We start from the raw sequence: 25,291 nt of genomic DNA, 5'->3' as shown, positions 1-25,291 counted from the left end.
CAGGTATTCAATTACAGCAACAGAGAACAGACTGATTTGTGTGATATTTATTGCTTTAATTTATTGTTTTTCTTTACCATTCTCTGAACACTTTCAATTTTGCTCTGTCACTTCTAATTGTTACTCTAACCTACTATAACTTGCTTGATTTTATATGACAAGAGGCAGCGTGCTATAAAACCAAACAAGACGTTCTGTTTATTTGTTGTTCCTTTTCACCATTTCTTTTGCTTATTTGGAAGAGTGACATGAGACTTCCTCATAGGTCCAGCTGCCTGCAGAAGTTGACGGCTCCTGCCAGTCAGAGCTCCTCCAAGTCACGCTGTGAGGGTGAAGTGGCACTGAGTCCCCCCACCAAAAGAAGACCCAGAGGAGCAGTAGGTTAAGCCACCCAGGCAGAAATCACGAAATACACATTCCTCAGTGTGTGCCTCAGGGCAAGCTCAGCAAGCTACGCCCAGCCTTAGGGCCCTGCTCAGCCCCAGCAGATGGCCGAGAGGCAGGCACAAAGCAGAGCACAGGTCTGCACGTCTAGCTTAACACTTCCTCCTCGATTTGAGGGATGTCACCTTGAGGTTCTCCCTGGCTGCCCTTCATTTCTGGTCACCTCGTCCCATCTCTTCCCTCCCAGCCCCACCCCAGGGTCCCGCCACCTACTTGTTGGTTTGCCTCTGGTGCTGGATGACCATGTTTTTCTCATGGATCGTCTCCAACAGGGCAGTTGCCAGAGATTTCAGGTCAGAAATGGACTGCGGAGTAGCGGGGAGACTGCACCCGTGGTCCTCGGAGAGCAGGTCCTGAACTAGGTAGGGCATGAAATGGACAACTCGGGGTAAATTCTTCGAGAACGCTGGACTGCACACCCAGGTCAACCCCTCCTGGAGAACGGAAGGTTCCCTGCTTTGAACTGCTACTCTACTGCACCGAAGGTTCACCTCGATTGTCAAGAGTAAAACAACATAAAACCCACAGGTGATAATGGACTTTCATCTGCAATTTGAAAGAAGATAATACTATTTGCATTTGCCTAGTATGTTAGACACTTTCAGGAGAACTCACTGAGATCTAAAATTGAAAAAAAAGGTAATATGTATTTCCATTTTGTGGACAGGAAAGCAAGGTACAGATGGGTTAGACACATTGGCTAAAGGTCACACCGCCACACACATGACAACGACTCCTACCCCTGAGCTCCTTGTTTGTACTTTGATAGTGTGATACCCCTAGCAGGTGGTCAGATAATGCAGGAGGTGATTTGGAATGCAAAAGAGTTTTTTTTGTGTGTGTGTTTGGGTGGCTACATGGCTATTTGAAGGTATTGTAGGAAAGAAAATAAGTGGCCTAACAACTGAGTGATTTAACCAATCACAGATGCTACTACAGAAGACAAGCCCAAGTGGAACGAGTCATGTTAAACTGCTTCAAAGAAAAATATTCAGCCAATAATAGCATAAAGTGGTCCAAAGATACGGTGAAGAACTGCACAGCAGACTGCAAGTGCCTGAGTGCTGGGGAAGAGATGGCTACAGACTCGCTGTTCCTGGATGCTTCTTGCTCCACTAAATGCCAAGCCACGCTCATGGCCAAGTTCAGCATGAAGCCAAGCCCCACACAGGGCAGTGTGCCTGCAGGGTTCTGACCCCCATGAATGGGCCCATCTCTTCTGCACCCCTGCTCTGGATGAGGAATCCTGTTGACAAATTCCCAGGTGCCTATAAATGGCTCTGATAGGAAATGCTCTTGCTTTTTGTGTTAGCTGCAGAAGTGTCTGTTGAAAATAAAATCATTTCTGATTTGTCTCCACGCCAGTTATCAATATATAATGGGAGATTCCAGGTATAGGATGATTAGCTTAGCAAACAGTAGGCCCATTGCTTCCTTTATTGCAGAGATCATACTTCTGTTAATACAATAAAGATTTCATTAGCATCTCTGGCAATGAAACACCCCTGATCAATAACATGTGAATATCACCCGCTAAACTTTCCACGACTTTTTCATATGGGATGTGCTAAAACTCTGCTTCCCCATTTATGTTGGGCTGGGCTCAAAGTGACTTAAATATCAGAAACAACAAGCCCCTCCCACAACATGGACCTGATCTACATGTGGAACTCTGCCTCTGCTACCCTAGGGTCATTGAGAGGCTTCTGTATACCGGTCCTTTCTTACTCTGAGTGTCCATTCTTCAAGTCTGGTTTGCATATTTTGGGGGGGCGGGGTACTGGGGATTGAACACAGGGTCGCTACCACTGAGGTGCACCCCTGGCATTTATTTATTTATTTTATTTTGAGACTGGGTCTCACTAAGTTGCTTAGGGCCTCACTAAGTTGCTGAGGCTGGCTTGAACTTGCAATCCTCCTGCCTCAGCCTCCTAAGTCTCTGAGATCATAGGCATGTGCCATGGAGACTGGATTGGAGTTTTTGCATCTATGCATTATCCCACACTTATTTTTAGAAAGGGTAGATAAACAGAGATAATGTAAAACAAGGACGCTGGATCTCCTTCTAGACAGAAGAAACAATATAAATCTCTCATTATGTATCTTTGAATACTGTTCCTATGTGACTATATGTAAATCTATGTGATAATATGTAACTATATGTAAATATATGTGACTATATGTAAATAAACATACAATTTTTTTTTCCTTCAAAAATGAAGAAAAGGGCTGAGGATGTGGCTCAAGCGGTAGCGCGCTCGCCTGGCATGTGTGCGGCCCGGGTTCGATCCTCAGCACCACATACAAACAAAGATATTGTGTCCGCCGAAAACTAAGAAATAAATATTAAAATTCTCTCTCTCTCTCTCTCTCTAAAAAAAAAATGGAGAAAAGTCTTGATTTTTCTACTTAACAATATTCTACAACATTAACATCCCCTAAAACATAAAACTTAATGGCTGTTTTAGTAGTCCATATAACAATATTTGCTAATTTATTTAACTACTGTTTGATATTTGATGTTTGCAATTTTTTTTTATAACTAGTGAAGAACTTTCTTGCAACAAATGTTTGCATGGGTCCGTGATTATTTCTTGCTGGTTCAAAGGGGAGTCAGTTTTGGCTTTTCACAGTGCTTTGCTGTAGATATATAGGCTTTGATTATGGATGCCAAAGATCACTGTTGATAAGCTTTTCATGGGGGTTTTCTGGAAGGGTTGAGTCAGACTTAGAGATCTGTCACTATGTGAGGGGTGGCTGGCGTCCCTATCAAGGACCACAATGGGAACCACACTCAATGCCAGATTGCTATTTATGGTAGCCAGAGCTAAACGCAGATGGGCTACTGCACGTTTTTATAGAGTATCATTGTTTTCTTCTTAAAAAACATTCTAGGGTGTTCTTCCCCCGTGGAGTGGACAAACAGAAGTTGCCTGGTGCAGAGCCCTGGCTGCTGGGAGCTGGGGACCTGGCACCTCTGTGGCTCTGATCAGGATGGCCACATGTAGGTACGGTGGGCCACTGAGCACGCGCTACTATAGGCTTATGTTTAGAACTGAATTCCAAATATTGAGTGTCAGACGTAAGCTCTCTGCTATTTATTCCCCTGGACTGTTCCTGGAAGATCATTATTTTTCATAGGAATCGACGAGAAGGAGGAACAAAATTGCAATCAATATGAGCTGCTTTGAAAGAAGCACGTGTTCCAAGATAGAACAACTTCAGCAGCTATGGGCTTTCCATTTTGATCGCAGAGGCCAGGAAAGGAGACGCTCAAGGAGGTTCAAACACATCTTGGAGACAGGTGCTCGGCTGTGATGAGGGGAGGAAAAGCCTCCCTAAAGGCAGAGCGCCGTTTGGGGCACAGGTATCAGGAAGACCTCTAGTGCAGTGGTTCTCAAAGTGGGGCCCCAAGGCAGCCGCAGTGCCGCCTGGGAACACAGGTATTCTCAGGCCCCCTCCCCAGACCTACTGACTGGGGACCTTTGGGTGGGCCTGGCACTCTGTGTTAATAAGTGCTCCCGGGGATCCTGATGCAGGTGGGGGTTTGGGAACCGCTGCTCTTGGGGTGGCCTTGCTTTCCAGCCCACAAAACCAGCAGCTTGGATACTGCGTGGACCCGAGCTCCAGCATGCCACGTTCATAAGTTGTCCCACCTGGGGCACGAGGTCCTACCTTGCTTCGCAGACAGGACTCCAGTCAGAGCGCTGCTGCTGCATTTGCCCTGGCCCTTTGAGTTTTTCCGTCTCTCAAGAGCGTTCTATAGCAGTATTGGGAGAAAACAAAACCTTGGTCAGGAAACCCAATGAAGGGAAAATAGCTAGTTACAGGAGAGGCATTTCCCCCTGGCACACGAGGACACTCTGCAAGCTCTGAATGCCAGCCTAAAACACAGAATTCTCAGAAATTCTCTCAAAGAGTTATGATTTAATGGATCCAGTAAAGAGTTTTAAAAAATGTTGTCCCCTACATTCAAAAGGTGCTTACTGCATTTTCATTAAATTAATTAAATCTGAAACAAGAACACAATCTAACATGCTTATGTTATGGAAATCCCTTTTAAAGAGACATGAAACAGAATAAGTTTATTTTCATGCACCAAAGGTGGTCTCTGGAAGGATCTGGGCCCTGGGTTGGAAAGAGAGCCACAGTTGATTAGTGATGTCTGCCATGGACACAAGGTTAAAGCAGTGCATACGGGCCACCTACGCATCTTTCTTAAAACAGACTCTTGCATTAAAATTCATGTGCAATATATAATCAGGGCTTGGCACATAGGAAAGAATAAATGTTAAATAAATGCATCCACACATTTTTTAAAATCATGCATTAAAAGATGCATATTTCTCTGGCTGCACGTGTTTGTATAGATCGGTGTAAACCTAAGCGTTGCCCCACAGAATGGAGCAGCTTGGCGATTTCTGCAAACAAAAGCTAAAGCCGACCACCAGGACAATGAGTGGGCTCTCCCAAACTTCTAGATGGCTGCAGCACTTCACCCTCAGGAAGAGAAATCAATCTATTTTCAAAGCAGAGAAACCCAGGAGATTTTTCTAATTATAACACTTAGAACCAACATCTGCAGAAATAGATATTATCAAACTAATGGTGCTAGAATTAGACTAAATAACAATGGGGAGAATTTAGACTTTCTGTCTTTTCACTGTGACGTGAACATGGTCCTTAGACTGCGATTTCTCCCCCATTGTTCCTCCATCCCTTGGAAATCATTTTCTTATGGGTGATTATGAGGCAGATAGCATCTAAAGATAGTGGATATTACAAGAAAATAGGCAGGAGCCCTAATTTCATACGGACTGGGGCCAAGAGTACAAATTACCAGATTTGGGGGTTCAGTGTTCCCTGATTAGACTTCAGCAACAAAGGGGCTCTAACAGACACCACTTTGGTGGCCTTTGCTGTTTGGAGGTTGTTACTGGTTATCCCAGGAAAGCGCTCCCCCAGGTAGAGCTCCCCCCAGGTAAAGCTCTCTGCCTGCAGCTCATAAGAGGGATTAAAACAGGTGACCTTCAGGTGTCAACAGTGGACCGCACCGTCGTCCTGACTGAGTACCTTGTATTTGGCAATGTTGGATTTCAGGAGGTTCACCTCTTCGTGGAGTTGCTTTAATCTCTCTTGAAGGTACCTGGAAGAGAACATCCACAGTCAGGATGTGTTTGGGGACCACACAAAACCCACACTAAAGCACGAGAGGAAACAGTGGCAATCACCTGCCAGCCGGGGCCACTTTGCACACCAGGCTCGCTCTCATCTCAGAAAGGAGGGGAGAAAACGTGCATCTTTGTGACCTTCTCTTAAGTGGATGCGATCAAGGTCAAACATGCCCAAACCACAGACACCCTTCTCTACGCAGGCCTGGCCGAGCTCCCCTCAGGGACAGGGCACAGTGTTCACAGAGTTCTCATTACGAGGGCTCCTCTGGGGGGGGGCGACACCAGGCTCAACGTGAAGTCAGACACACGCACACTCTGAAGTTCCCCTCGGGGGAGAGAAACAGCTGAGGGAACTTCTCAATTTATTTTCTCATTCTCCTCCCTCCCCCTGACAGCAATAACGAGGAGCTCGGGTGGCTCCTCACCCTCTGGCCCAATCGGGCGGGTGCGGGTGCGGGGAAGAGGCAGAGGGATGCGCAGGTGTGGGGCCTCTGACCTTTACCACTAGTGTGTGACATTGGTATCATTCTGAGGCTGTGACTTCCTTTCCCCTCTAAGGGAATTTTCTCAAATGCCTCAGGGGCTTCCTGCTGGCCCCTGCGGCTCTTGCCTGTTTTCCATGCACAGAGCGTCCACGTCGATGATGCGGTTCTCGTGGCCGCCCAGGATGTGGTTGAGCTCCTGGTTCAGCCGCTGCACCTTGCTCTGGTAGGAAGCCCGCTCGTCCTTCACGTCCTGAAGCTCGTCCACCGAGGCCTGCAGGTCCTGCTCCAGGGACTCGATCTGGAACCCAGGCCGGAGCCGCCCTCAGGACCCACCGCCTTGGCCTGGCTTTGTGGCCCTCCCGCCCTGGGCTTCCTGACCCACATGCCACAGGCAAGGCCCAGGGCCCCAGGCAGAAGCAGGGGCCGCCCTTCTGGCTGGCATCACTGGCCCTGAGACCACCGGGCAGGGCAGCCTGGAAGAGCAGAAGCAGGTCCCCCTCCTGCAGCAGGCCCTCCGGCCTCAGCTCAGAGAGGCTGAGCTGGACACTGGCGACGGCTGCTCCTCAGAACCACTCAGTAAGAGGGCAGAGCTGTCGTGGCCCCGGGATGCTCCCTACCCAGGGCCCTGTACCCGAGGAGATTCTGCCGAGAGAAGCCTCGCTCAGCATTTCAGCAAAAACTTGGCCAATTAAGTCCAGTTTTTCACATTTTCTCCCCTCTTGGTCTGTCCTGGGAAGGGGCAAAGTTGCCTGTGTTCAGAACAGAGGCATCGGGCATCGGGGGCATCCCCCCTCGAGCCAGAACCCAGAGCCCGGGGAGCCGGGAGCAGCACGGAGAAGAGCCCAGCTGCTCTTCCCTGCACCGTGTCCCCCTGTGCCAACGCGTCCCCCGCCCTCACAGATGCCAGCCCTCACCTGCTCCTTAGCCCGCTCCAGCTGCTGCACCAAATCTTCACGTTCGTGGGCCGCAAAGTGCCGCACGCCGATCTCTTCGTCCCCAAGCCTCTGTTTGGCGATTGTCATCCTCAAGAGCTGCATTTCCATAGGATGGAGCAGGGGATGGAGAGAGGCAGACAGACAGAAGACAAAGAAACAGAATAGGAAAAAGTAAATCCAAATAAAAGCTCAAGGACACCAGACTGAAACTTCGGATAGGAAATATGCTTTCAAAAAATACTGGGGGAATGGCCGGGTGTGGTGGCACACGCCTGTAATCCCAGAGGCTCAGGAGGCTGAGGCAGGAGGATTGTGAGATCAAAGCCAGCCCCAGCCAAAGTGAGGCCCTAAGCAACTCAGTGAGCCCCTGTCTCTAAATAAAATACCAAACAGGGCTGGGGATGTGGCTCAATGGTCAAGTGCCCCTGAGTTCAATCGCTGGTACCCAAAGGAAATACTGGGGGAAAGACAACTGCATGTCGATACGATGGATCCTCTAAAAAATATTTATTTGTTTTTTTATTTTCTTAGTTGCAGACCTTTATTTATTTTATTTCTTAGTTACAAGACCTTTATTTATTTATTTATTTTTATGTGGTGCTGAGGATCGAACCCAGGGCCTCGCACATGCTAGGCGAGAGAAGCCTTGCTCAGCATTTTAGCAAAAAACTTCGCCAATTAAGTTCAGTTTTTCACATTTTCACAGGATGAGCAGGGGATGGAGAGAGACAGACGGACAGACAGACAGACGAAGAAACGCTGATTCACAACCCCAGCCCTACATGTGTGCAGACGACACGAAGCCCTGGCCTAGAGAGCAAAGGCAGATACACCGCGGGGCAGACTCTGGGTCTCACTTAAGATCAGCAAAGATTCAAAGAGGAGGACCCCACGCTGGAGAGGCCCCCGATGGTGAGCTCCCACGCTCTCAGTGACTAGGTGATACGATCCGGAGCCCTAGAAACGTCCCTACCCAATGACACGTACCTCCACTTGTGACCATCTGGGCTAAGAATAACCCAGGTAGGGAATGGCTTTGCGGAGGAAGACAGGTAGACTGCAGGGCCATTCAGAGCCAGGGAGCCGGACACAGAGCCTGACGGCAGAGGGTCAGCAAAGGCCGTGGCCGTCAACAGCAAGCACGCAGCTGTCGGAACCATGGGCTCCGTGAACTGCATCATGCCAGGCAGCGTCGCTGTGATGCCAGGCTAAGTGGGAAGAGGGGACACAAACTCCCCTATGAACGTGATTCAACTGTCCCCAGAACTCATGAAAGAATGACTGACAGAGTCCACCAAGACACCAACATGGCATGTTTGGGGAGGAGGCTGCACGGCTACCTGGCCTTTCTTTGTGGCCTAGTTTTTTAAACCATAGGCACAAATTTCATTTGATTCATGGGTTTGAAGATCTCCAGGGAGAAAATCCCAGTCTCCAACAACGTCGTTTTCCAGGGGACCGCCCAGAACCCCAGCTTCTCCACGGCTCTGCAGCCAGGCCCACCCACAGCTCCAGACCGTGGTGGGAAGGCCCCAGGGGGGTGAAGGGGGCCCAGCAGGAGGTCGCAGAGCCTCCATCCACAAGCCGCCCATCACAGGGACAAACAAGCCACTGAAACGGTGTGTGGTGACAGCACGGCTTCCTGATGCTTCTTGGGGAGGTTTGAGGCCTGAGTCCCCCTCTCCCTGCAGGTGCAGGTGGATGGGCCTTTCCATGGATGAGGTCCTGGGGACAGTCTTCGCTGCCCCTCGATGGGACCTGGCCAGGGCAGCCTGCTGGGGCCCTCCTTGCTCCTGCGTGGATCTTAAGAGATCAGTGGAGACGACGTCGTGACTTTGGAAGTCTCTGAAGGGTGCAGGGCAGGGGGACGCAAGGGGCACAGGAAGCAGGAATCAGCAGCCACGGCCTTGGGAGACGGAGGAGGAGGACAGGAAAGCGCGTTTGCCCGTGACATTTACTCTGGGGCCTTGTCTGAAAACTACTCTGCTGAATTCAACAGATACCGTGGGGTGCCAGGAGCTGCCGCGTCCCTGGCGTGGGCCAGGCTGGTGGCTGGGATGCGGGGTCTGCTCGCCGTCCCGCCTCCGCCCTGTTTGCGGCTTCTGGATCTGTGACTCTGCCTCCCCAGCAAGCCCCCTGGTAACCCCAAATCCACATTCGAGGTCTCCCGTGATCACTGTGGGACACACGCAGAGTGGTGAAAATCCTGAGGGCCACACATGGGTCCCCTGTTGAGGTCACACGAGGCCACTTCCCCCTCGTGATTCAGCTGGAACCGGAGACGAGGGGACTTCTCACAGCCTCTCGTTAGTGCCAAGGTTTTTGATTTTCAATCCTGCTGGGGTTTGGGGACATTCAACTGTGTATGTTTGTGGGGCACAACATGCTGTTTCAACACACGGAAACAAGGGGTGCTGGTCACGTCTGGGCAATTAGCACAGCCACCACCCCGAACGATTGCCCCCTCCTTGTGGTGAGACATTAAAGCTCTTCTGTTTCAGCTATTTTGAACTAAACCGTGGATTCTTGCTGTTCTCTGGGGCTGGGGAGGCAGGAGGACTCTCCCGACTGCACAATAGAACATGGGGACTTATTCCCCCATCCAACTGCCACCTGGTACCTGTCGACCATCCTCCCCTCCTCCACCCCCTCTAAAAACCATGGTTCCACTCTCTACTGCTCTGAGATCCTGAAGTATCTGTCCTTCTGTGCTTGGTTTGTCTTCCAGATTCATCGTGCGGTCACAAATGATACAATAACATCTTTTTTAAAGCTGAATAGTATTCCATTGTGTGTGAGTGTGTGTGTGTGTGTGTACACACTCACATTTTCCTTATCCATGCAGCTGGTGGTGGACACTGGTTGGTTCTACACCTCGGCTGTTACGAACAGGGCTACGGTGACAAGAGCTGGTGTCTCTCACACATACTGATCTCGGTCCTTTGGGATGATACACCCAGGAGTGGGATTGCTGAAGGTCAAGAAGGGGAGCATCCTTCATGCCACCAGACTCTTGGCTCAGGACGTCAGAACCCCAGAAGTGTACGCACAGAGGGACAAACACCAGCGGAATAGGAGCCAGCCGTCAGAGGAGGGCCTGGGAGCCCGGAGCGCTGAGCCGTCCCGTGTGGCCACGGGAGCCGGTCATGCCCTTAAAGTGGGGACTTCTCCTGGGACATGAAAAGCAGATCGACGGCCTGAGCTTTAAGTAACAGAGACAGCGGTGGCCCGGTCACAGCATGCCTCGCTGACCGTTTCATCCAGAACCCCACAATCAGGTTTGCGTTCTGCCGATTAATCATTCAACGTGTTTATGGAGCTCCGACAGCCACATGAGAGAGTCGCCTTCTATACATGGACGCCGTGAAGCTTTGATGAACACGCTGACAGTCATTGGGTGTTTAATGTGCACACAGTAGCAACCGCAGGCTGCTGGGCTGCACGGGTGGTAACGCTTGCTTTTTGGAAGTGAGTCCCGAGTGGGTAAGAGCTGGTGGTGAGTGAGTCTGAGATTCAAGTGCAGCGAGCCGAAGGAGCCTGAGATGACAAGATAGGGACGGCAAAGCCCAGGGAGAGTCCTCCTGCCTCCCCAGCCCCAGAGATGAGCTCCTGTGCTCTGGAACCGGCTGCCTGGGGCCCCTATCCTGGCTCCACAGACCAAGCTGTGCAACTCGGAGAATGTATCTGAACATCTCTGGGCCTCGGTCTCCTGGTGGGTAACAACTGGGCAGTGGGGCACTCGCCTGAGGGCTGCTCCAACGTGAGGCGAGAAAGTGGGGGACATTCAGTGGCACCTACTTAGGGGGACTCAAATACACCGGTTCAGCAAAAAAAGAGAGAGAGAGAGAGAGAGAGAGAGAGAGAAAGAATTTTAAAACTTTGGCGACCATCCTGTGGCCAATGCCCTAGCCTGGGAGTGAGGTAGGAAAGTGACTACCGTTGATTTATTAAATGTACAAATATCATGTTTATTAATACATTTGTGCAAAACCACGCTGTTGATATCTTCTGTGATACTACAACTCGGCAGCATGACCACAACAAGGTGCCCCGAATTCCTGGGCAAGTTAAGGGAACATCAAGGAGAGCTTGGGCTGGACACGGATTTTGCCTTGTGCCAGGCGGATTGCGGCACCTGCCCCTCATCAGAGATGTCGCGTCTTCCCAGGGACACCTGGCGCCACCCCGGAGCATGAAAGGGGCTCCACAAACGTCAGCGGCTCCTGGCTCACTGCTCACATGGGGCCCCGAGAGGGACGTCCACCCTTCCAGCTGCACCCTCACCTGCAGGGCGCAGGCAAACAGGGCTGATTTCCCCCTCGGAAAATGCCACCAGCCAACTGCTCAAGGCACTTGACTCCCTCAAACAGGGCTGTCCGGGTGCCACCACCCGCCTCCCCTGCCAGCCCGCAGGTGGGTCCGAGCCCCGTGCAGCCCCCGCTCCACCAAGAGATGCATCCATGTGCTGATTGGGATAGAAATAAATGTTTATGAATGGATTACGGCGCCAGGCATCAGCCCGCGGATGAGGCACAGCTGCAGCTGGGCTGTAGCTGAGGGAGATGGCCTCAAACAATGTGCTGAGATGGCTTGGAGAGCCCTTCCCCCAGCCGCCAGGACCCTCCCCAGGCTCTGAGTGAGGAAGACTCGCTTCCTTTTTTGATCTGGGCCTTTCTCTCTCATGGCCCTCAAAAGCTCCACCTCGTCTTGTTTTCAATCACCTGAATCTATTTTACCCAACAGGCAGGCAGCCAGGTGCCAGAACAGCTATTCTGTGTTCAGATCATTACTCCTGGCTGTGTGCTCTTGGCAAGCTATCTAAACTTGCTAAGCCACATGTGACTTGACTTGTTGGCTTTTAAAAAAGAAAATAAGGATAAAAGTTATCTTGTAGATAGGACAACCATGTATGGTTGCCCAGGCTGTGCACTGCACATCTGCAGCTCCAGGGGTTTCCATTCCTAGTATGTGAAGATACAGTGCAATGGCCACTGTTCATATGACTCTCTACAGAGCTTTAGAAGTGCAATCCCCAGTTACACTTGGGGTTACACTTCAGACACAGTGGCTATTATCTCCCAGGTCTATTGGAAGAGTCAGATGAAGGACCTGCTAACAGGAAGTGGATGCCCACCCTTCTTTGGCCCTTGTCCTTGTATAGGGCTGCAAATAGCCCACCTGGGGAGAGGGCAGCAGGAAAGGCATTTATGAAACATCCACTGGGCCCGGGCTGGGCTGTGCCGAGCAACCTCATAAACAAGGCCCGCCTCTCCTATTGTTGGGGCAGGGTACCGGGATTGAACTCAGGGCCACTCGGCCACTGAGCCACATCCCAGCCCAATTTAGAGACAGGGTCTCACTGAGTTGCTTAGTGCCTGGCTTTTGCTGAGGATGGCTTTGAACTAGTGATCCTCCTGCCTCAGCCTCCTGAGCCTCTGGGATTACAAGCATGAGCCCCTCCGCCCCGCTGAAACCACACTATCTTGATCAGGGGGTCCACTCAGGCCCCGAGCTCATCTAAGCCAGGACAGGCTCAGGGATGCTCTCTGAGGCCAAGTGCATCCGATTCTCCTGACCAGGAAACATCAGGGAGTGCTGAGCTCCTGTGCCTGCTGCTGATTGGCCGAGCCTGGCCCAGGGATCAGGACCAGGAACCCAGGCAGGGCAAGATGTGACGCCTGGTGTAGCTTCTGCAACGCCCAGGCGGGGGGCTTCTCCTTCTGTGCCCTCTCCCGGGGTTTCCCGCCGGCCAGGGCATCTCTCAGCTCTCTGTGACGCATAAGCTCCCAGAACTCCTGTCCCTCCTCCAGGACCATGACAGACATCCACAGCTGAGCCACCTTTGTTTTAGGGTGTGTCCTTTAATGAGTCACCTGCAGGCTGATGGCCCGTCTTTATTGGCTGGTGGCTTTGACTCATTGGTCTGCTCGTCAGATCCATCCAGAAGTCCCAAGTCAACAGAGGATGGTCACAGAAGGCTCTGTCACTGCCGATGCCAACCCTGGATGAAGCAGAGGTGTTAAGACCGTCACCTGGTGCCACATAAAGCTCATTGTTAGGGCAGAGCCCGGGCTCATGTCACCTCGCTCACTTTAAGTCTGCGGCGGGGGCCCAGGACGTGGGAATGCTGACGCTGACAGCCAGTGACCCGGCTGGGCTTCCCGGGCTTCATCGCACGTGTGCTGCAGGACACGTTGTCCTCTCTAACGGAGGCCACTGTGGGGAGACGCCCTCCTCCAGGGCACGGCGATGACGAGGGCTGAGCTCTGGGGACCCGGCCGCCACCTGAGGCTTCTCACCCCAGTGCTGTTTCCACTGGAGCACAAGGACACAGGTGGCCGCCAGGAGGGACAGCCTTCAGGCTCCGTGGAGCTCTGTACTGGAGGCTTCTGGGCCACCGTGGGCCTGTGTGGCATTAAGGACAGCAGTGACACTGGCCCTGCCAGGTGCTCACCCAGGGCAGGCACCCGCTGCCTTTCACCAACAACGGCCCCCGTCCAGCCAGGACACCCCACTGGTCTTCCCAGCAGAGCCACCGTCCCATGATTCTGTGTGTCTTGTTTCCTGCTGTCTGTTTCCCAGCTGAGGGACCATAAGCCCCCCTGGGGCAGGAGGCCCTCATCATTCTTGTTCCTCAATGTCTCTGAGCCACTGGATGTTTGTCAGCCCTACGTGGTGACACTGAGGACCGCTCTACGGGAGGCGTTGTTATGGCCATTTTACAGATGAGGAAACTGAGGCTGGAGAGAAGCAGAGCTGGGGTCTTCACCCGGGTTGGGACCTCCTGGACGGGGTCCCTCTGCTCCTGTGCACAGTGGCAGGCTGCAGCCGTCCTCTAGGGACAGCGAATCCCACCGTAGTGGAGTGGTGTCTGTCCTGGCTTCAGACTTTGTGCACAGAAAATGACAGCGACCGCGGCTTCCCACCCCAGAGGCTGGTTCACTAGCACCCCTCCTGGGGCCAGGGACCTGGCTGTCCTCTGCTGGCTTTATTGTCCTTCGACTCCCAGAGGCCTCTGCCATCCTCCAGGTCCACCTCCCTGAACCCACTCTGCTCCGGATGCCCGATGGGGAGGCAGGCGGCCCTGGGGAGGCAGGCGGCCCTGGGGCGGGAGAGGGTCCCTCTGGGACCTGAAACCCCCGTTGGTCCTTATTCCTCACATACTGACCCAGTGATTGTCGGGGCCCCCCAGGCCCTGGACAGCTTCTCCTGGTGGCCGATGGCATCGCCACCCCTCCCTTTCCCAGGGGGCTCTTTCCTCTTGGCCTTGAAGACCTGGGATTTTAAGGCAGGGGCGGAATCTGATGGGTCCCTTCCTGGCACCTCTCATCTGGTTTGGGCTGGGTCCCTGGTGACCCGGGAGCCTGAGAAGTTCCTGGGCGCTGGGCGGCTGGACCGCAGGTGGCGGTGGATCAGGTCGCTCTCCCGGGCACAGGAAGCCCGGCCCCACGGGGGCCAAGCTGCTCCTAAGCCAGGTGGCAGCGAATCCTGGGGGCTGCAGGGTGCCGAGGCTGCAGCTGGACAAGTGGAACAATCAGTCTCCCCTAAGATATCCAGGGAGTCACTTCCCTCCACCTGGTTCCTCAACACAGCGGAACTAGGGTCGGCAGTGACAATGGCACTCGAAGGTCAAAAGCTTCCCCCTGGATGGCCGCTCACACATGACCGCCGGCTGTCTGGCTGCACCTGGAGCCACGGTGGTGGCCAGGGTCAGGGCTGAGCGGGGAGCAGGCCGCCCGCTGTCTGCAGGGGCTCCCCAGGCCACGCGCCTTGGGCTGGTTCTCTGCTTCCCCAGGTTGCCCGGGAGGCCTCGCCCGCGTGAGTGGCCGCGCTGACCAGGTGGCAGCAGCCTCTGCAGCGTCTGTGTCTCTTTCTCTTTCTTTCCTTGAACCCTTTGTTGAGCCTCTCCTCATTCCCCGACTTGCTCACTTACTTCCGTTCCTTCAATAAAGATCATGTCTCATGTTGAGAACGAGGACGCCCCTTCCCAGGGACACTGCAGTACCTAAGGTGGCCCTCAGCCTGAAAAGAGCTGACCCCTGGGGCTAGGGTGCCACATGGGTGCAGTGCAAGGACAGGCAGGGCAGGACACGTGGGCAAGCACAGGACTGGCACCTAAGAGCTGGCAAAGGCTCCACTTGACCTGTGACCTGAGCGAGGAGCAGGAGCCTGCAGAGGAAGGCAAGGGGAAAAGCCGTCTAGGCAGAGCAGACAGCAGGCTCAAAGGTCCTGCGGCAGACGGTGGCAGAGCAAGACACGGCTGCGACTAGCTTAGGTATGAGGCGAGCCTGGTGAGGATGCGGCTGGAGCAGTCTGGTGAGACTGTGGAGGCCTGCACCCCAGGACGGACTGAGGAGGCCGGCACACCAGGACGGACTGTGGAGGCCGGCACACCAAGGACAGACTGAGGAGGCCGGCACCCCAGGACGGACTGTGGAGGCCCGGCACCCCAGGACGGACTGTGGAGGACAGCACACCAGGACGGACTGAGGAGGCCCGGCACACCAGTACAGACTGTGGAGGCCAGCACACCAGGAAAAGGACTGAGGAGGCCGGCACACCAGTACAGACTGTGGAGGCCGGCACACCAGGACAGACTGAGGAGGCCGGCACACCAGGCCGGGAGGTGGCCCAGAGCTGGGAGACGATGGCAAGGTTGCAGCAGCCAGTGACATAATGAACCAGAAAAAACCTCCCGAACCAAACCTTCGAGGGTCGGCCGTTCTCTGCCCTGCAGTCCCAGGGGCTGTGACCTGCTGTCACTGTCAAATGAGTCACCTGGCCTCATGCTGAGGACTGGGGTGGCCTGGGGTGGCCTGGGGGAGGCTGTCCATGACGCACAGGGCCTGAAAACAGACCAGCCCTGGAATGTTAGAGGCCAAGGAGGACGCAGACGAAGGCTTCTCTCCTCTCTCTCTCTCTCTTTTGTGGGGGCTGGGGGCCGGGCTGAGTTCCTCTGGCTGAGCTCCGCTGGACACTGTCACATCGCCTTGGATATGAGTCACTCGACTCTGAGCCTCAGGGGAGAAGACAGTTGATGAACGTGTCCGGCCTCTGAAACGAAGACCCAGGTCCCAAGCAAATCGCGACATTCAGACTGTGGCGAGGCGCAGAAGCTTAGTGTGCACACACGAGCATGCACACGCACACACACACACACACACACTCACACACACGCATGCCCCCCCCCTTCTTTCCTTGAACACCAGCTGCTGATGTCGATGCCTAAACTTTCACTCGCTTAAAAGGCAAAAAGATTAAGTGACCAAAAGGCAGGAAGGCGTCTAGGAAAGCTGGAGCAGGGGTCACCACCCCCAGTGGAGGGAACAGGACAAGAACCCGCCAACCAGGAAGAGCCACGGACCTCCAGATCACGCCTTAGGACGTCCCCGAAAGCAGCCAGCATTTGCATGAGCTTAGAGAAAGCTGCACGCATTTCACTTCATTCTCTGTAAAACCTCGCCCTGCTGTTATCACAGAGGAAGGGACCAAGAAGGTCTGGTCTCTAATTAGTGACCAAACACCTAGGTGACAGAGCTTGAATCCTGTAACCATGACTAAAACTACACACGAGGCCTGATTAGCTTGTCCAGTGTTAATCAGAACCTTTCCTGGGTGTTCTCTCTACCCCCTATTTCATGGCCAAGAATAGTACAGCCTAATTTCTCAAATTTATGTGAAATCCAAAAGGTTTTCTAAAACCTTGATTTTAAAAAAATTAAAAAATGAAGGCAGACAGAGTAGAGAAAAGGCTATGTAACAAAGGTTCTAAGCCCATTTGCTGTTACTGTAACAAAATAGCTGAGGCTGGGTGCATTACAAAGAGGTTCTGCAGGACTGATTGGTTCTGTCAAGGGCCAGAACATGGCAGGATGGTGTGACAGGGATGGGTGGTCTGTGCCCCAGAGCTCAGGCAGCCAAGAGGAAGCCTATCCAGAAAGGAGTCAAGTTTGCTCTTTTATAACAAGTGGCTGTTCTGGGAACTGACGCACTCCAGGAGACCACCGTCAGTCCCTTCCTGAGGGTGGTCATGAAGTGAACACCTTCTATTAGCCCCACCTGTTAAAGGTCCCAGCACGTTTTGATACTGTTGCCCTGGAGACCAAACTTCCAAAAATGTGACCCTTGGGGACAAACCATCTCCAGAGTGCACACCATCCCAGCTGAACGTACGTCTTCAGATCCGGCCTCTGATGCAGCGGAAGGCAGAGTCCCCTCTGACCTCGTGTTGTAGAAGAGGTCTCTCCCAGACAACTGTCCCAGACAACAGTGTCATTTCTTTTTTTAAGTGACCATGTTGCAAAAATGGCGCCTTCCAACAACCAACAACTCCCAGCAAAAGCAGTCACCATCATTTGTCAACGAATTTGGTGACATCCAGAAAACACTTCCCCAGGAAAGCTGCTCTCAACACACACACACACAATATGTGCTGTGTGTGTGTGTGTGTGGGGGGGTTGCTTTTTGTTTTGTTTTGGTTTTGAGTCAGAATCCAGTGCCATCTCCATTCCAAAATCTGCCTCTGGCAAGAAGTTGAAAATAAATCTATCTTGGCAAAACAGGAAATTATTTTGGAGGACAAAATTAAACTTGGGTAGTTTTTCTTTCCTTTCCCGATTGTACTTTTGTTCACGGCTTCAAGAGAGAGTATGCACACCGAGCTTGGAGTTTATGAGTTCATATTTTATAATTAACGTTGCCAACAGGGGAGTCTGATTAATACCAGGCAGTGGATTTTGAGCAATGTTCCATACAAATTGCCAAATTTAGCAATAAAATAAATTGGTTATGTGAACATAATTAGTAGGATGACTACTTAAAATTCAAAACTGAATGTGAATAATTCCAAATCATCTGAGCCACAAATCCATTATTTGTACAGAAGGGGAAAGTATAGCATTTGGGTTTTATTTTGCCCTCAACCGCAATGCTCTCCACCACCAAGCTGAGCATAATGAAACCCCTGCACCCGGTTGTAACAATGTTTTAGAGCAACCCAGAAACACATGTGTCAGCAGATGAGCCCACAAACACAAACACACACACACACACACACACAGCAATGCAATAAAGATTAGAAGTGCTAATCTGAATTTTCTTTGCAAATGTCAAAATCTATCACAAAATTTCCAGCCATGGTGCATTACATTTTTCCGACATGCTATACATAACCTCTAGAGTGCAATCACACAGTAGAGCTCTTTGCCTGTAAAGAGTCACGGTACCTTATTGTCACCCTGGACCTCTCCAAGCCTCTGCTGAAGTTCTTTAATTTCTTCTCCCAGATGTTTGTTTCGCTCCTGAGAATCTCTCAGTAGTTGTGCAAGATTAGCCTGGAAATATCAACGCATCAGGAAACATGATCAGAAACAGAGCAGTGGATAAATGCAGGGCTTGGTGGGGTCTACTAATGCTGGTGTCTGAGCCGGGCAGAACCCCACAAAGCCCCTTACAGCACACACCCATGAACAGAGCAGCTGTGCAAATCACACCACTGCAGGTGAGGCTGCCGTGAGCCTCCTACTGGGGAGGTCCTCTGTCTGCAGAATGGACAGCGTCCACCAGTCAGTTGTGTATGACTCTTTCAAGAATTTTCTAAGAGCCCATCATGAAAATACCCAGCTTGAAAGTGGACAGAATCCAATTCTATACTTTGGGCCAAACAACAGAAGGGAAGTTTATTTTCTGATTCAGGTAAGTTTTCCCCCCTTTTAAATGTGTCTTGGTTAATGAGCTTTGCTTTGCTATAAGTACGCAGAATGTGGATCTCGATTTTAGGAGGCAGCCCAAGAGGTCACGACAGGTGACAGCTTCTGAAATCAGGACCCCGAGGTGACTCTTCCGTCCTGGGCTGATTCCCCTCCCTGTCCCCTTGTTCTAGCTCCAGGGAAGCCATAGCCAGGACCCTTGCTTCCATGCCCATGTCCATGACGCCACACCTCCATTGAGCTGGACTCTGTGGCCACGTGGGAGGCCCTGCCAGCCAGCTGCCCCCTCCATGCACTTCCACCCCCTCCCAGACTGCCTGCCATGGCCTCTTCCAGGTTCCCTGGAGCTCCTGGCCACCCACTAGCTACCTGCTTCCATCCACGGCAGCTTTCAACGGCCACTGTGGCTCGTGGCTCGCTCTCGTGGCTTTTTGTTGTACAGAACACTATTCTTTTTGCAAGGGCGGCCTGCCCCACCTCTCGCCTTGCCGATCACATTCCTTCTCAGCTTTAGCAAGGACACCACCAGCAAAAAGCCGAGTGTTCCCCTCCTCGGCTCCACGTGTGGCTCCCTATAGGACCTGCGTATGAGCAGGTGTCCTAAAGACTCGGGGTGAAGAAGGAAGGGGACAGGAGCCAGCCTGCCTCAGGCCTGGGTGGGGGACTGCAGAGAGCACTGAATAGATTCCCTTCACGTTGCAGCTGAGGAAACCAAATCCAGGGACGAGGAGAGACCAAGCCAGAGGAGGTGGCTGCGTCTCCAATGACGTCGATGTCTTCGGGGAGTGCAGGGTTATGGAGGCAGTAAGAGAGAAGAAGGGGAAAGAGCACAGGCCTGGCCTCACCTGACTCCCCTCCATGGCCTTGGGAGAGATGTCCTGCTGCCTCTGCCCTCGGGGTCCCCTGCCTCCCCCACGCTCTCCTCCCTTGGAGTCGGGCCTGACCCCATCTCAGCACGGTGACATCCTCTGTCCTCTCCCAGAACTGGGACCATCCTCACAGCCCACCTGCTCATTCCCTGCCACCTTCAGGATGCTGCTCAGAGGTCACCGCCCAACAGGGGCCACCTGGGCCATTCAGTTGAGTACCACGACCTTCCCCTGGGCCGTCCTTTCTCCCAGAGGCCTGCCATCTCCTAACACGCCGTGTGATTTACTTCTGGGTTTATTGCCTACTGTCTATGCCCTGCCCCGCTCCCTGCTAAACAGAAGTTCCACGAGGGCAAGGAACTTTGTTCTCTGCTGACCTCTCCCCAGCACCCAGTAGATGCCCTGTCGGTATTGGTGGACGGAGGGTCAGGAAGCCGAGTCTGGAGGCTGCTATGTCCTCAGCCCAGGAAGGGATGGCAAACAAGGACACTGAGGGCCAACAGCCAAAGCCAGGGCCCGGCCCGAGTCTTGGATGGAAAACACACTCGTCCCCACAGGTGGGATTCGGCTCGGGGGCCTCTCGTTAGCTGGAGCATTACTTAGCAACACAGGCTAATTTTGCATCCCCATTTTGACAAAATGCGTATCTTACACTACTTGGGTTCTAATTTTCCCAGATCACTCTTATGAGACAAAAAGTTGGTGAGGGGCTGGGGATGTGGCTCAAGTGGTAACGCGCTCGCCTGGCATGCGCGGGGCGCTGGGTTCGATCCTCAGCACCACATAAAATAAAATAAAGATGTTGTGTCTACTGAAAACTGAAAAATAAATATTAAAAAATTCTCTCTCTCTCTTTCTAAAAAAAAAAGTTGATTCAACAGGAGGACAATTAATTCCCATTTCATAGTAGGAAAGCAGAGGACCAAGAGCCACCGTGACGGGCGGCGTGTGGAAACTTCTCTGGGTGGAACCAGATAGACTCTAACTGGGCTGGGTCACCCGGCCCAAGTTCCTAACCCTTGAGTGTCCTCACCTGTAAAACAGTGAAGAACACACATGTGACCATCTGTCACTTCAGTGCTTGGCATACAGTAGGTGCTGGTTAAAGCCTGATCACCCCCTTGACTGAGGCCCTTCAGGAGCTCCAACAAGTACCTGGTAGACAGCTGTGGGGAAGCAGCTGGTGCCTCCTTGGACACACTGGCTGCCTGTGGCCTGCCCTCCCCTGCTCATTAGCCATTCACTTATTTACACAACAAGGGTTCACTGAGCATCTCTTGTGCGCCAGGCACTATATTAGATCTGGAGAGAGAGCACTGAGCAATGCAGACGAAACCCCTTGCCCTTGTCAACATGCACCTAATTAATGACATTAAATTAGGATAAATAAAGACAGCATGTTGCATATTAAGTGCCCCAAAGAAAAAGCCGGCGGAGAGAAGGGAGAGAGTAGAGAGGGGGTCACACTGAAACCGAGACTCAGCAGAGAGAGCACAAGCCTCGTGGGCACCCGGGAGAACATTCCAGGCAGGGGAAGGGCCGCCTGGCTTTCGTCTCCCCCTCCCCATTGCACCTCAAGCTTCCATTTGAAGGAACTGTCCCAGGCCACAGCGGAGTCCGAGGATCCTGACTGGCCTCCGGGTCACTTTCCTCCCACTCACGGCTCTCTTCCCTGAGCTCAAAGTCTCACCAGCAAGTGGCCTCAGCCTCTCCCCCACAGCACTCCAGAATGTCCCCAGACGTGAGCTCACTGTCCTCTCCTGCATGAGCAAACACACTCCCTCACCACTAGGACAGGTCACCAGACAGGAGGGACTGTCCCGGGGAGGAGCCACCCTGAGCTGGCTCTGTCGAGGGCCAGCTGCCACCTGCAGTCAGGAAGACCTCAGCATCGTCACCTGGAGGAGACTGCAAAATCCACCCCCCAGGAGGCTTCTCCTCAACAGTGGGAAGGATCTGGAGAAAAGAAAAAAAAAACACTAATAAAAGACAAAAAATAAACAATAAAGAAGTCAAGAGCTTCCCTAACCCTAACCCTTTTTGAATCAGTAACAGCCTGTGCCCCTCGGGCACAGGAGAAGACCCTGCACTCACAACTCTAACTGCAGTAGCTGACCCTGAATAGCTCAGCCCATCAGTGGTAAAAGACCCCATCCCTTCCTCTAATCCATCACTGATGGAGACTTTTGTAAAATGCAATAAATAATACTAGGAAAATGAATTTAAGAAGACATCAAGATAAAACTTCAAGTGTTTATTGTTGGATTCAAAAGACATAAAAGCATGCTGTCAGATTGCTAGAAAAGCCTCTGAACACCGACTCTCAGTTTCTGCACCATCTTATCAAAAATCAGAAACAATTAGGTTGCAGTCTGCCTTGGTCCGTGGGCCTCACTTTGAAAAGCATTGAGTTGAAGGATGCTCCCAGGTATCTAGATACTAAATCAGAACAGGTGCCTGCATAAGCAGCAGTGGAAGATTCCAGAGAAACCTGGGGCAGAGGCCTGGCTGCTTCAGGAAACAGCAAGTTGGAAACCCCACAGTGATGATCGAACGTTACGTACTCTGCAGCCTGGCCGAAAAGAACTCTACCAAAGTCAAGTCAGGCATTTCTTTCTCTTTTTTGGTACTGGGGATTGAACCCGAGGTGCTTAACCACGGAGCCACATCCCCAGCCCTTTTTTATATTTTATTTAGAGACAGGGTCTCACTGAATTGCTCAGGGCCTCACTAAGTTTTAGAGGCTGGCTTTGAACTTGCAATCCTCCTGCCTCAGCCTCCCGAGCCACCAGGATTACAGGCACACATCATCTCACCTGGTTAAAGTCAGGCATTTCTATATTATCCACTAAATAATGTTCAATTAAAATCCCAGGGGGTGGGTAGCCAGTGGTAGAGCACTTACCTACCACAGGTAAAGGTGAGACACTGGATTCGATCCTCAGCACCACATAAAAATAAATAAATAAAATAAAGGTATGAAAAAGATAAATCCCTATGCCTCCAAGTCAGTTCATCTCAATCTTCCCCCTACCGCCACCCCCATTTTAAACTTGACCCTGGGATATAATGGGCTGGGGGAGGAGCCACTACCTTAAAGCAGGTGACTGTAATTTTCTTTTACATTTAACAGACTGGATTACCTGTCAACACACAATTCTTTTCTATTCAACCCTTCCACCTCCTCAACTCCAAAACAATAACTCTGAAAACTAGAAAATGACTATTCTGATATGGTACCTAATTCCTTGACATACACCTTAAAGAACAAAAGAAGAAAAGAATAAAGAAAGAAAGAAAAGCCATACATTTCAAAGCACTCAGAATGGAGGAGGAAAGTTCACACAATTCTTCTGACCAAAAATAACACCCGTGACTCACACACTCTCACTCCAGCCATCCATCAAACCAATGCACGGCGCCTGCTTATAATTTATCAGCTATGCAGAGCGTTTTGTCTCCGTGTTATTGAGACGGACTCGGTGACCATCAGTTTAGAACAGCAGCACCGTGCAGGGGAGATGTCGGGGGGAGTGGCGGGAGTCTAGGAAGGGTTTCCCAGGGAAGGCAGCAGCACCAGGGATTATTTCCTCCCCATCTCTGGGCAGAGGTCGGCATTGATAGCAAAACATGCCATGATCCACAAAGAGGCCTCTTAAACATTCAGATCCAGCCAGGGCCAACATTAGAGGTTGATATTTTCGCCCTGATAATAGAGGCATGCAAATATAGTGGAGTTGACCAGAGAATCCAAACATGCCAGTCACTCTTTCTAGCGAGGGGTTTGTTGATTACAATTGTGCTGGGGAAGGGAGAGGGGGTTTGGTGGACACAGAGTGGGGCCTCGGGCTGTGCTCTCTGAACACCTGCCTCCAACAGGGAGCAGCTGGACCCCTCCCACAGGGAGGTGTGCCACAGCCGCTCACCAAAACCAGCTCCTACCAGGGGAAGCGGGGTGCCTGGAAATGCTCTCTGCACAGGGGTGACAACCACACATCCTGACAGGTGGAGGGAAACAGAGCCCGGGGACGAGGGAGCAGCTGGCTCCCGCCCCCAACCTCTAGGCAACGTCTGTGCAGAGAGTCTCACTGGAATTCTTTTCTGGAATTGCCGCTGCAGGGTAAACTCCAGCTCTTGCTCTACCACCCCTCCAGTTCCCCTACAAGTGGCACAAAATATGTTAGAACAGTTTGTACCAGTTTGTACCATAGATGTTAGAACAGTTTGTACCATAGATGCCATATGATTTTTTTTTCTATTCTATAAAATGTTTTTTAGGAGGTGTATTCTGACATATCGTATATGCATGGAGTATAACTTCCCATTTTTGTAGTTGTACAGGATGTGGAGTTAGCCTAGTCTTGCATTCGTATATGAACATAGGAAATTTATGTCTGATTCATTCTACTGTCTTTCCCATTCCCAACTCCCCTTCCCTTCATTCGCCTGGGTCTAATCCAGTGAACCTCTATTCTTCCCTTCCCGTCCCATTATTGTAAGACAGTATCCACATATCTGAGAGAACATTTGGCCTTTGGTTTCTTTGAGGATTGGCTTATTCACTTAGCATGATAGTCTCCAGTTCCATCCATTTACAGGCAAATGCCATAATTTCATTCTTTTCTATGACCGAGTAACATTCCATTGTGTGTATGTATACCACATTTTCTTTATCCATTCATCTTTTGAAGGGCACCTTGGTGGGTTCCATACCTTGGCTGTTGTGAATTGAGTTGCTATAGACATTGATGAGATGCCACGTGATTTTTACACTTATAAGAAATGATGGGCAACTTTTAAATATAATTATCATCATATTTGGCATTGACCATGGCTACTAAGGATTCCTATCTCAATGGTTAGGGAACAGACAGTGGCTCATAAAAGGAGATTTCAGGATACTAGCTGTAAGAGACAGCCCTAAATATTTCACATGGGGAGAAAAGGACCTACTAAATTTAATTTCTGTGCCTGCTGTTAAAAATGAAAAGATGGACAAGAGGGACATCAGAATAAGCCCCCCCAAATTATACACTATTACCATCTAGCTTTCCATCGCTGTAACCAAAGTACCAGGCAAGGCCGGCTGAAAGGAGGAAAAGTCTACTTTGGCTCATGACTTCAGGGGTTTGGTGCACGTCTGGGCATCACCATTGCTTGGGGCCCAGGGGGGCAGAACATCACAGCAAGGGCTGGGGGAGGAAAGTGCTGAGCTCCTGGTGGCCAGGAGGCAGACGGGGGCCCAGGGGAGATGAGCTCTTCCAGGACAGGCCCTCGTGACCCACTTCCTCCAGCCAGGCCCCACTGGCCTACAGGGGCCATCAGTCTGTCCATTCAAACTGGGATGGATTAATTAGGTTACGGGCCTCACGATCGGATCATTTCACCTCTGAACATTCCTGCAAGAACACAGGAGCTTTGGGAGGACACCTCACATCCAAACCAGAACACGGCCACTGTGTTATTGTGAGCTGAAGGTGGCTGCTGACTGACAGATCCAGGAAGAGCTCTACACACCCTCTTTTCTGCCTAAAACTGGAGCATAAACTTCCAATTGTGAAGATGTCCCTCTGTCCAGTGCCTAGAAAGACTGCTCCCCAGAGACAGAGGGTCAGAGTGGGCACAAGGGGAGCTTTCATAAACATTACTAACGTAACCCTTAGTTCTCATAATTTT

General features: G+C 51.6%; 1 protein-coding gene across 3 annotated transcripts in view; it reads right to left on the bottom strand.

The window, feature by feature from the left end:
- Positions 1-25,291, bottom strand: part of Ccdc149 (coiled-coil domain containing 149) — a 129,831-nt gene that overhangs the window by 62,820 nt on the left and 41,720 nt on the right. For all 3 annotated transcript variants that reach the window (XR_006846992.2, XM_046423567.1, XM_046423571.1), the window contains exons 4-9: positions 18,264-18,371; positions 7,018-7,134; positions 6,229-6,401; positions 5,518-5,590; positions 4,120-4,204; positions 658-802 (exon numbers count right to left, since the gene is read on the bottom strand). Coding sequence is in view for 2 of the 3 variants with exons in the window: in XM_046423567.1 (XP_046279523.1) it covers positions 658-802; positions 4,120-4,204; positions 5,518-5,590; positions 6,229-6,401; positions 7,018-7,134; positions 18,264-18,371 (701 nt within the window). In the remaining variant the exon portion in view is untranslated. The remainder of the gene's footprint in view (positions 1-657; positions 803-4,119; positions 4,205-5,517; positions 5,591-6,228; positions 6,402-7,017; positions 7,135-18,263; positions 18,372-25,291) is intronic.

The sequence above is a fragment of the Marmota monax genome, unplaced genomic scaffold, assembly GCF_021218885.2.
Source record: "Marmota monax isolate L192 unplaced genomic scaffold, Marmota_monax_Labrador192_F-V1.1 WCK01_AAM20220418_F8-fsc00009, whole genome shotgun sequence".
Lineage (NCBI taxonomy): Eukaryota > Metazoa > Chordata > Mammalia > Rodentia > Sciuridae > Marmota > Marmota monax.
The sequence above is the reverse complement of the archived record's forward strand: the minus strand, read 5'-3'. Positions and strand labels throughout refer to the sequence as shown.